The 12685-nt window shown below is 36.6% G+C and overlaps 1 protein-coding gene across 5 annotated transcripts in view; it reads right to left on the bottom strand.

Moving 5' to 3' along the window:
* Nucleotides 1-12685, bottom strand: part of PIK3CB (phosphatidylinositol-4,5-bisphosphate 3-kinase catalytic subunit beta) — a 192787-nt gene that overhangs the window by 44964 nt on the left and 135138 nt on the right. For 3 of the 5 annotated variants that reach the window (XM_026497132.4, XM_044383446.3, XM_044383445.3), the window contains exons 14-16: nt 8051-8172; nt 5288-5431; nt 3965-4064 (exon numbers count right to left, since the gene is read on the bottom strand). In XM_026497132.4, coding sequence (XP_026352917.1) covers nt 3965-4064; nt 5288-5431; nt 8051-8172 — 366 coding nt within the window. The remainder of the gene's footprint in view (nt 1-3964; nt 4065-5287; nt 5432-8050; nt 8173-12685) is intronic. The other 2 variants (XM_044383447.3, XM_048216037.2) reach the window with 1 other exon arrangement.

Raw genomic sequence — 12685 nt, 5'->3', positions numbered from 1 at the left:
CTCATGTGAGTAATGTACTGCAGTCTATTTACTAAGTGACCTAAAAGGATGATAGTTTTGAATGAGATCCCAAACAAGAGAAGGTTCTGCATTAAGTTCAGACTGCTGTGCCTGCTGCTGTGCTACTTGGTCCTATGATCCAACAGATCTAATGGTGCTTGAACGGTCAGTGGCAGACAGAGATGCTGTTTGGAGCCTTTGGCAGGCCCCTATAGGTAACCCATAGCATGGGTCCTCAGGATTTTGGAAAAAACACCGGCCATCTGTAGATAAACACCCTCCTTTAGAGAACCAGCTCTTAGCTTGCTACTAGGATTTCGTACTGAATGCTTAACCACTGGCCACCAAGCAAGCATGTGACCCGAGCTGCCCATTGAACTGGGTGTTATCTGACCCACCAAGCCATAAAGATGGGTGAGCAAAATAGTACTCCATCATCAAATGAAAGTGGTATATATGAGACTAGGCCAGAGTAGGTCCTGAAGGCACAATGAGTTACACGAAGAAGTGATTCAAATGTCCATGGTTTCCCCCTCTTGCTACACTACCTTCTCTTTCCCAGCCTGCACCTATGGCCTCACAAAGAGTTCCCTTCAATCAGTTAACAAAGGCAGAGAAGACTCAAGCATGCTTTACAGATGATTCTACACTGTATGTAGGCACCATATGGAAGTTGACAACTGTGGTATTACAGCCCCTTTCTGAAACATTTCTGAAGGACTGTGCTGAGGTGAAATCCTCCCTGTGGGCAGAACTCTGGAAAATGCAATTCACTCTTTGCTTTGCTTGGAAGGAGAAATGGCCATACATACAATTATATAACAATTCACGAGCTGTGACCAAAACTTGGCTGATGGCCAGGAACTTAGAAGGAACATGACTAGAAAATTAGTGACAAGGATATTTGGGGAAGAGATATGTAATAAACCTCTCTGAATAGGCCAAAAAAAAAAAAAAAAAAAAAGGGTATGCGTCTCCTTGGATGTTCACCATAGGATATCTTTGGAAGAGGATTTTTATAATCAAGTGCATAGGATGACCCATTTTGTGGATACCAGTCAGCCTCTTTTCCGAATCACCCTTGTCATCACCCAATGGGTTAATGAACAAAGTGGCCAAGGTGACAGAGATGGAGGTTATACATGTGCTCAGCAATATGGACCTCCACTCACTAAAGCCTACCTGGCTATGACCACCACTGACTGACTGCTGTGCCAGCAGCAGAGACCAACACCAAAAGCCTGATACAGCACCATTTACTCAGGATGGTCAGCCAGCTATCTGGTGACAGATTGATTACACTAGATTGCTTCTACTAAGGAAGGGGCAATATTTTGTTCTTACTGGAATAGACACTTAACTCTTGATACGGATTTACCTTCCCTGCATGCAATGTTTCTGCCAAACTACCATCTATGGAGTCACAGGACACCTTATCTACCATTGTTGTATTCCATACAGCATTGCTTCTGATCAAGAAACTCATTTCACAGCAAACAAAGCATACAGTGGGCTCACGCTCATGGTATTCACTAGTCTTACTATGTTCCCCACTAACCTGAAGAGCTGGCTTGACAGAAGAGTGGAATGGCCTTTTGAAGACTAAGTTACAGTACCAGCTAGGTGGCAATACCTTGCAGGACTTGGGCAAAGTTCTCCAGAAAGCCGTATATGCTCTGAGTCAGCATCCACTATATGACACTGTTTCTCCCACAGCTAGGACTCAAGAGTCCAGAAATCAAGGTTTAAAAATGGAAGTGGTACCACTCACTATTACCCCTGATTACCCACTAGGAAAATTTTTGCTTCCTTTTCCTGCACCTTATGCTTTATGGGCACAGAGGTCTTAGTTACAGAGGGAAGAATGACTCCAGTGGGAGACATGGCAATGATTCCACTGGACTGGAAAATCATAGGAAGAGAAAATTCATTTACAGTACTGTACTAAACCAGAAAAACGAGGGTATAAGTGGACTCGTGTTATTCAAATTCATGTTGTTCAAGGGCCAACAATACACATACACAAACATACACACCCCTTATTGGTTGTTTCTCTGTAAAACACTAACTCACTCTTCATGGAACTGACACCAACTACACCATCAAAACCTACAAGTGTCTCCTACATTGTGAACTCTTCCCTAATGTCTTAAGTTTGGTTACATGTCTCTCTTTTGTGCTTCCATAATATTCCCATAACAACACTTCTAACATAACACTTAATCACTGATTTGTACATCTTCTCTATGGAATATAAACTTCTTGATAACAATAACATAACTATATTCACTTCACATTACCAGCACCTAACACAAACCCTGGCACATAATAAGTTCTGAGTTCATGTATATTAAACCATTAAGAAAACCTTCTTTTATTAAGAGGATACTCAATTCAAGAAAAATCATTGCTAAAGAAGAGCATATTGTTGCTACCTGTCAATGAAGGATCCTGGCATGAAGAAGCTAGAATAAAGGGCTGTTTTATTTTGATGGCAGAAATGCTCTCATCACAACCTTCAGGGGACCAACGACCTGCCAGCAAATCAAGCCTGGGCCACAGTTATGCTTCTCACTTGCAAGCAAGCTATTAAAAAACCATTACTATTTGCAATTACTTAGCTGTATAAACCAGGATTATCTCCAAAACAAAAGAAATAAATGGATACTCAGACTACAACTGTCAATAATAGTCCTGGATTTTGAAATTCTGTATTCAGTGAAACAGTTTCATGGTACTGTTTAAAGGCTTTATTTTATTTTAGCTTCAAAACACATTTATACTAGATAAAATGACATTGTTGTCTGTTTTATATCTTGGAGCTATGTTTAAGTTTTGATTTACAAAGAGAGTTGTGGTGCTAAAAGTGTGAAAACTCCCAATATGATTTAAAAAAAAAGTTAGTTTTATAGCTGGACAGATTTAACTTTAAAACTTATTCCCATCACTTAATAGTTGTGGTTTTTAGGCAAGCTACTTAATCTCTTGGAGCCTCTGTTTTCCCCCTCGTCAAATCCAAACAGTATTGGCAACTACTGTGGCACATTATTAAGAGAGTAAAATAATATACTTAAGATGCTTAGTATGGGGGCGCCTGGGTGGCACAGCGGTTAAGCGTCTGCCTTCGGCTCAGGGCGTGATCCCAGCGATCTGGGATCGAGCCCCACATCAGGCTCTTCTGCTATGAGCCTGCTTCTTCCTCTCCCACTCCCCCTGCTTGTGTTCCCTCTCTCGCTGGCTGTCTCTATCTCTGTCGAATAAATAAATAAAATCTTTAAAAAAAAAAAAAAAAAGATGCTTAGTATGGTTTCTGGCACATAAGCATTTAATAACTGACCTACCAATATCACTAATATCTCATCACCTGCAATGATTAGAAAATGAAGGCCTGGAAAGAAGTTAAGGGACTGCAGGCCCATATATATAGATATATATATATATATCTATATATATATATATATATGTTTGAACCATATATATATGGTTTGAAAAAACAACTTGAGGATCCTGAATTCTAGATCCTATAACGACTATGGACTTAGGTGTCAAAATATCTCAAACTAAAACATAGCAGAATATATGAGACATAAATACTATACTAACTGCAAAGAGCAACTCAGGGATATGAAAAAACAGGGTCTAAAGATTTCATGATCTTTGTCAGCATCACCATCAAACACACTGTTAAGCATGTCTAAATAGGCATTTCCTATTTAACTGTAAGGCATGTTATTAATATAGATACTATGAGGAATCCGTAATTTTGGGGGGGCACTCAATTAATGTTCTGCTAAGTTTGTTGACACTTCATTTCTTGACTGAAATTATAATTTAAAAACGTATTAATTAGGTTTAGTTACTGAAACCTCTATGAAATAATGTAAGAAGTAGCATATGATACAATTTATCAAATACCATGTGGCAAATTGAACATGAAGATAAAAAAAAAAAAAAAACTTGATACCTGCTTAGAAAGCACTTTCATGTGCCCTACGCTTCCCCGGCAGTATGCTTCAAGGATGACACCAAACTGTACTGAGACAGCAGGAATATGCACTTCTGACCTACAAATAAGTTATTAATATTAAGACGGGTTGCTTATAAAACACTTCAGATGACCAAATAAAAATACTGACTTCATATTCTATTATGAAATAAACTTCTGATGCCAATGAAAAAACAGAAGAACACATCATCATATTCACAATTATTAGTGGGATGGTCAACTTCCCAACTCTTTAAACATCACAGTTCAAAAACGTGTGATTTTGTAATTCTTTTTATTCAAAAAAATCCAACATTTTCACATCACCTTACTTACTTTTTGTAGTTGAAATGGTAATATCGCCAATTAAATGACAACACAGTGAAACACAAAGATCTGCTCACATCATACAATTGACTAATCCCTCAATTAGCTTCTATACAATTTTTTCTCACTTAAAGAATGCTGTACATGTTTGAAAAAAGGAAGGAACACCAAGTTTTGTTATTCCCTGAGGGGCTTAAAAATAGGAAGATTGAACTGCACAAGAAGACAACAAGTTAAAAATAAGAAAGGAAACACCTCTATGAATAATAAGGAAGTCAAGATTCAGCAATGTAACCCCCCAAATTAACATCAAAATAATATAGAGCTTATTTTCCTTAAGAACTTTAGCAAAAATGGAGGAAAGTCATATTTTTCTGACAATCATTAGTTTCAATACTCTGAAGTCCAAATGAAAAATGACAAAAATGTCTGAGTACAGAGTCAGAAATGAGAAATCAACTATTTTCCCAGGACAAAAAAACCTTTAGTTATCCTTCTTGATTTTACTCCTATATAAACAGTGAAATAAGACTCATGTATATCTGAAAATGACCTAATAAAGAAGCTGGAAATAATGCTGCTGTTCTTACAGGAAAACTTTAAAACCTCTACCTATTAGTAGCAATGATGATATTATTACCCAAAGCCTTTTGGAAGGAATCAGTTAAGTCTGGTTTTAGCTCAAATACATTTTAAGTACACAATAAGTACACATGACTAGAAAATAGCAATACATTAATTATTTGTTTCAGTTAAAAATCAAGGCGGCTTGGTGGGACACTTATCTGGATTACTTTGCCAAATCCTGAAAATTAAGAGTGGAGTATCAAGAAATAGTAGAAGACACCAATAAGACTGTAAATGTTATAGAAGGCTCAGAAACAGATGACGAGTATACTAAATGTCCTGTATTATGCTGATTTATATTTACAAAAGCACAAGGTGGACTCAAACTGAAAAATATAGAAGACTTACCTAAGGTGCCAAAATAGAAATTGCCCTATCCTCCGATTAGCCAGTGCTCTTTCTAATAGGAATCTAGAGAGGGCACAATCAAGAAAAGGCTCATATTTTAAAACTTGCACCAGTTGTAAAAGATATTGAGAGAGTTCTTCATCACTAAAAGAAACAAAAGACAGAATAAGTCACTCAACAACCAGTGCCACAAAAAGATCCCTTCCTATCAAACTATCTAATACTAACTTACTGAAACACAATGGTTCTTTGGGGTCAGGCTTGTTGCATGCTTACATTCACTATTCCACTGTTAAAATAACACAAGAACCGCTCAGAATTTCCTGCAGGCAGGAGGGGGAGTGAAAAGGAAAGGAGCAAAGAACAGATACATGGTGCATTTTAATTAAATTACCTGGGCTGATACGATTAATGATTGTGCTTACAATCAGCCCAAAGCTGCAATAAAATCAGGTACTTTAATACTGATTTCTGATCATGCTGGAAAAGTGAAATACTCAGTCAACCAGTTTTTTAAAATAAAAATTCCATCAGTAATTTAGCAATTTATTTTCCTTTCCTATCATTAGGGTTAAGTAATTCCTTTTTAGTCAGTGAACACTAAAATATTAACTTTAGTTTAAAGGATAAGGAAATGAGTGTATGTGTAAGTGGGAAATGATTCACTGAATTAATACAACATAATGTAATTAAATGAGCTGAATTAATTAAAGTTAGTCGTTCTCTATTTTGTGTCCATCTCCAAACCATTGACATGTAAACACACTCTCATCAGACGCAACTCCAGTGGTCAGGTAAGATATGAATCCTAAGTCCTCTACTTGCTAACTGTAGTCTTGGGCAACAAATGGTTAAGAAAGTAATCTAATGCAGATCTGGGACTGAAACCCAGGGCACTACATTAAAAAACAAAAACAAAAACAAAAACAACCTCATAAGCAGAAAATTTATCACAGGAAAATGCAAAAGAATTACCAAATGGAACATGGAGATCACAGCAATCTCCTCCTGGGATTAAGAAGAACACTTGGTTCAGCCCAGAGGGGGCCAGGCAGCCCCTTCCCCTCGGGTCTCCAATGCAAACTTAGGGAAACTAAGAAGCAACTGGAAACCTCATTTTTTAAAACTAGTCAAAAATCATAAGTTTATTGTAAAATCTTTGCCCTTTATAAAAACCTATAAATGGTGTAAAAGACAGAAAGGAAGTATTGAAACAGAAGGAGGCTTCTTTGAACTTTTGAACTTCACTCCCCTAAAATAACAACTATGGAAGAGTTTGTGTAATATCTTTTGGACATCACATGACTTGAAATATATATGACTTTTAAAAAGAAGAAAAAGGGTAACAGTATCCATAATTTTCTGAGAACTTCTCTTTTTCAATAACCACACAGTATTATCTTCATTTTTAAGACTAGAAATGAATAAATGCCCATTGTCTGAGACTGTCTCAATGACATTTCTTCAAATGAAGCTCATAGATTTTCACACATGTACTGGCCAAAGGGAAATGTACAAGCATGCTCACTGCAGCATTGTTTTAACAGGGAAGTCTGGAGAAAACAAAAATGTTCCTCAATAGGGAAATGGAATAAATAAGATATATCCCTACAACAGAATATTTCACAGTAGTGAAAGGAATAAACAATATTTATATGCGACGGGAAAGAATGACCTCCAAAACCTATGCTGAATTTTCAAAGCAAGATTTAAAGTAATACGTATGGTAAGACATATTAGTGAGTTTTTAAATGTATAATGTTACTCTCAATTTTTATAGTTATAAAAATGTAGTATAAACAGAAAAATGTGGTATAGAAGGATACATGCCAAATTCATGATAATGGTTGTCTTTGGGAAATAAAAGTAATCAGGACTAGATAAAGAAACTATGAGGACTTCACCTTTAGCTGTGATGTTATTTGCTTAAAAGTATTTTTTAAAAATGACAAAATATTAATGTTTCTTAATTCTGAGTGGTGGACAGAAAAGAGTTAACATAGCAGCATGCCTGAATGTTATCCTTTTTAAAAAAAAAAAAAAAAAAAAGCCTGTTTAGAACACTGGCCCTTTTGGCTGGCACTTGGAAACATAGATTCCAGAAGGCTTCCCACAACCTAACAGGTGAGAGTGGCTTTGTGTTGCCTAAATTGTTCTTACAAACACTATGGTTTATGCTCAATATCTATTTTCCTTCTGGGAGTCTAGAATTTTGCTTTTGCGTTAGGCAAAGGGGACTTCTATGACTAGCCCCCAATAAAAATCCTGGCTGCCACATCTCTAAGAAGCTTCCCTACTAGACATTGTTTCAGACATGTTGTCACAACTCATTGCTGGGGGAATTAAGTATATTCACTGTGATTCCACTAGTAAAGAACTCTTAGAGGCTCCTGCATGGTTTCCTCCAGACTTTGCTCCATGCATCTTTTTCTTCTGCCAATTCTATGCTGTCTCCTTTTGCTATAATAAAGTGTGAGTATATGTGGAGTCCTGTGAATTCTAATGAATTGTAGAAACCAAGGGTGATTCTAATGAAATGTAGAAACCAATGCATTTTTGGTTTTTGTTTTATAATACAGAGTAAACATGAAAGAGGAAGGAGAGAGGAAGAAAGGGAAAAGATGGAAGGGAGAGAGGAAAAATGCTTTAAACTCCAAATAATTCCTAGCTCTTTCCCTTCTTATGAGACATTCAAGCAGACATCACCTTCTCTACCTACCCCCAAGTTATTCCTTTCCCCCAAGAAAGCCACCTGCAGAATACCTCATCTGTCGCAGGCAGCCCACAGCATATTCTCGCACGTACTGATCTGGATAGTTGAAATCTAGAAGCTCTAAGGCCTCCCGGGGGGGCAGTTTAGGCCAAATCTGAAGTAGTGCCTGAAGCTGTCGAAAAATTACAACTGATTCAGAAATTATAGGGGAGAAAAATAATCTATTTTTCCTTGACACACAGGAGCAGAGATGGGTCAAAAGAAAGGAAAAGCATACTTGCAATCATTGAGGACTCAAAACTCCATGCCTGTTCACATGGATTAATAAAGATTGTCTTTGTTGAAATATTCTATAAATAAACAAGTTTAAAAAGCTATGAAGTACTTACCTGGGAACAGAATGATACACTGAAAATACGATTCTACAATCTTTAGCCATTAAATAATTTTTCAAAGGAAGAAAGAGAGAGAAATTTTACTTAAAGGTAAAATTCAAAGTACAAATATTAAGTACAAGCTCAAGCTAATGACAGGCAATTTACATATAAAAAGTTCATTAGTAATTCAACATAAAGTTATTTTGAGGGAGCTTACTTCTAATTCTTAACATTTTTAAGAATATCTATCACTTAACAGAATTTTTTTATTGACCATAACAAGTTTAAACCCTTTAAATCATAATAAGTGACTAAAAAGAAATACTTTATTTTCTATACACAAGGTAAAAAGAGCCAGCCTCCTATTTACAGATACCACTTAGAAATGACCTAGACAGAATAAAAAAGAATCCCTCCACAGGGATGAGCTGCGTTTGCAGGTGGAGGGTGGATTTGGGTAGACATGGCCACATCTTTGGAAACCCTAGTTCCGGAGAGCCCAATCTAGAAAGAACTCTTAACTGTCCCCCATCAGAGCACTGTGAGACTCCTCAGGGTTGTTCCTGGCAAGAGTCCCTTCCTCCTCAAGGTTAATTATGTTTATAGCATGTATTCTTATCAGGGATGGTTAAAGAGAAGAAAAGTGGTTATGGAAGAGAGAGGAAAAAAATTTGATAATTGTGATTTGTGGCCCTCCAAAGTTCAACCCTATCTGACAGAATCTTATTCTGTATTATCACATAATATCTATGTGATATTGGGTATCACATAAGTAGCATATAAGTAGCACCTGGAATCCAAAGAAGATACACAAGACATATGCAAGAATGGAGCTACAAAAATACGGCAAACAGACGGCAGTAACTGGAGGACTTCTCTCAACAGACTGCCAAACTCACAGTCATATTGCCAAGAAGTGGCCTAAGAATATCTGCTGTCTAGCTGTCTTGTCATTTGTCATTTAAGCTTTTATGTGAGACCTGGGTGTTGAGAACTAAATAAAAATAGTTTATATTTTATTATTTTAATTCTACCAATTATTCAACCCCTCTCATTAACTATGTCAAGTGCCAAAATAGGTCAATAATACTTGAATGAACATCTAGAAGCTAAGTTAAAAGGTCTTTTCTCATATCAAGCAAATTTAACCTCACTAAAGATACTTTTTAAGAAATTAATTTTTCTATTATTTTACATTTGCAGAAAAAGTAACACCTTTGAATAACTAAAAATTTGATTACATTGCTATTACTACTATATGTTTACATAAATGGCTAACATAGTTATGAAATCTGATATTACAATTGACATAATAAATTACATAAAAGTTATTAAAATACAGTAAAATGTTAGTTTCTTAACTTTTATCTTGTATTTTTATTTAATTATTCTTAAACTTGCATAAATAAAAAAATAAGCTTTATACTTGCTCTTTTTATGTATATGGCACATATATACATATAGTACATAAAAAGATACATACTTACCCCTGGTATCAAAATATCATGGGGATGGGGCTACTAGGGGAAAAATGTCTAAAGAGGCTCCTAACAGGGGCAACTGGGTGGCTCAGTTGGTTAAGCATTTGCCTGTGGATCAGGTCATGATCCCAGGGTCCTGCAAGCCAACCCCGTATCATATCTGGCGCACTGCTCAGTGGAGAGTCTGCTTCTTCCTCTTCCTGCCCCTCCCTGCCACTCGCAAGAGTGCTCTCTCTCTCTCTCAAATAAATAAACAAAATCTTTAAAAGGGGGGAGGGGAGCTCCTAACAAGTGTAACAATGAAAAAAAGTTTGACAAATACTGATTCAAAGACAGGAAACACCCACCTCACACCACTTTTCATCACTGATGGGACTCCTTCCCCACTTTGCCCAAGGTCCTAATGGACCAGAAATCCCCATTACAGATAGAGGAATTAGGGGGACCATTTCCTGAAGGTCTGAAACAATAGTTTAAAGGTTAAACTATGCTGTGAGTTTAAAACAGCCTTACTATTGGAAAGAAGTTACCTTTGGTAAGTTTATTTACAATTATTAAAGAATTAATTAAATAAATGTAAAACTAAATAAAATATCAAAACTTACTACTTTAGTTTGGGGGAAGCTATGGAAGCGAATAGGGAAGAGAAATCTGACTCAGCCATATAAATAATGAAAGCAATGCTAATTAACTACGTGCCTTCTGCAAAGACTATTGAAACCACTTCCACATTATGCCAACAGAGTATTTTCCTGTGGATTAACGGAGGGCTACTCTTCTTTTTTCTTCCCTTGGGTGGGGGGATGGAGGGGAAAGGCTTCTATAGAATTTTCACCCATGGTTTATGCCTCTAGAATCAGAATACAAACTTTACACCAGACTTCTGGCTCTCACTTCTTAAGGTAGTCAATTTATTAAAAATACAGTTTATATTCATTCTTTTGTACCCATTCACTGTAACTGGCAATGGGACAGAGCTGGGGAAGCAAAACACATTACTTTTTATTCCAACAACTTTTTTTTTCTCTAGATTACTAAAAAAGAGGATTAGGATTGGCTTTCTTCTATCAAAATGGAGGATGTTAAGTTGTATCTGAAAACAACACTTTAGGGTACCTCCTAGAAATGAGATAAGTGTGCTAAATTCCAAAATGTAAAAATTTCTGTCCCCAGGGTTCAAATAAACAAATATTAGGGGTGCTGGGGTGGCTCAGTCAGTTAAGCGCTGGCTCTTGATTTTGGCTCAGGTCATGATCACAGGGTCCTGGGATCCAGCCCAGCATCAGGCTCTGCCCTTAGGATTCTCTTTCTCCCTCTCTGTCTGTCCCTTCCCCTACTTGCACTTTCTCTCTCTCTAAAATAAATAAATCTTTTTTAAAAAGGAAAGAAATATTAAGCAAAAATTGGCTCTTTTTTTTTTTTTTTTTTAAGATTTGAGAGAGCACAGGGAATGCATGCTAGTGGGGGGAGGGGCAGAGGGAGAGGCTCCTCAAGCCCACTCCTCAACTTAGCATGGAGGCTGAAGCCCTGGTGAATCTCAAAACCCATGAGATCATGACCTGAGCCAAAACCAAGTCAGTGGCTAACCGACTGAGCCGAGCCACCCAGGCACCCCTCATTCTGTTTTCTGACAGCTGACACAAGAAACCTCTCTCTCAGATATCTTTCAAGAGTACAATAAGAAATTTCTTCTATTCTAATTCTATACAAAACAATAATACGATGCATTTCTTGGATAAGCAGTTAGAACTGGACACTCTCCATTAGAAGCCGGCAAACGTGCCAACTAAAAAATGCTGATATTCTACCATTACGGGGGTTCACAGAAAACTAACCTTGAATTTAAATAAATAAGTGGTTAGAAGATAACTATGTCAAAACAACTAAAATCTATACAGAAATAGTTCCTTTTCAGAGTAAGTAATGTTCATATGGTCTACTTGTATACACAGTTTAAATGAGGCACATTATAATGTAATTATGTAGCATGATTCAAAAAATTGTTAAATACTAGAAATAAACTCAAAACAAGTACTTTCTAAACTTAGAGAAGTAAAATAATAAAATCAAAAAAATTTTAAAAATGCATATGATTAAAAGCATTTCTTGAAAATTTAAATAAGTCATTATAGATTTTATACCTGAAACAAATATAACACTATACATAGTGTTAACTATACTGGAATTAAAATTTTTTTTAATTTTTAAAAAGTCATTATAGATTTGCTAAGACCAGAAAATTTTTAAAAAGATCAGCTGAATTCAAACAAGCAAGGTGAACAAATTAGGTTAATATACCAAATGTATTTGTTCTGATTAAAAAACCATTTCAAGGATCTTTCTGTAGAGCATTGATAACCAACTGAATTTAATAAATGCCAGTGCTTTTTTTTTTTAAGATTGTATTTATTAGAGAGAGAGAGAGAGAGAGACAGCGAGAGAGGGAACACAAGCAGGGGGAATGCACAAGCAGAGGGAGTGCACAAGCAGGGGGAGTGGGACAGGGAGAAGCAGGCTTCCCGCTGGGCAGGGAGCCTGACATGGGGCTCGGATCCCAGGACCCTGGGATCATGACTTGAGCCGTGGCACATGCTTAACAACTGAGCCACCCAGGCACCCCAATGCCAGCCAGTGCTTTTTGAGAGGATTCTGAAAATTAAATCAAGGAGCTAAAATTTGGTGGCTTTTTGGAACAATTTTTTTTCTTTCTTTATTCTGCCTAAAGGCATTCATCAACACTGCCCAACTAAAATGAATGCTAAAAACTGATCTAAAAGGTTTATGCTCTAAAATATTAGCTTCTAGAAATAGAGGTAATTTTCAAACA

The sequence above is a fragment of the Ursus arctos genome, unplaced genomic scaffold (genome assembly GCF_023065955.2).
Source record: "Ursus arctos isolate Adak ecotype North America unplaced genomic scaffold, UrsArc2.0 scaffold_20, whole genome shotgun sequence".
Taxonomy (NCBI): Eukaryota; Metazoa; Chordata; class Mammalia; order Carnivora; family Ursidae; genus Ursus; species Ursus arctos.
This window is presented reverse-complemented; position numbering and strand designations above follow the sequence as displayed.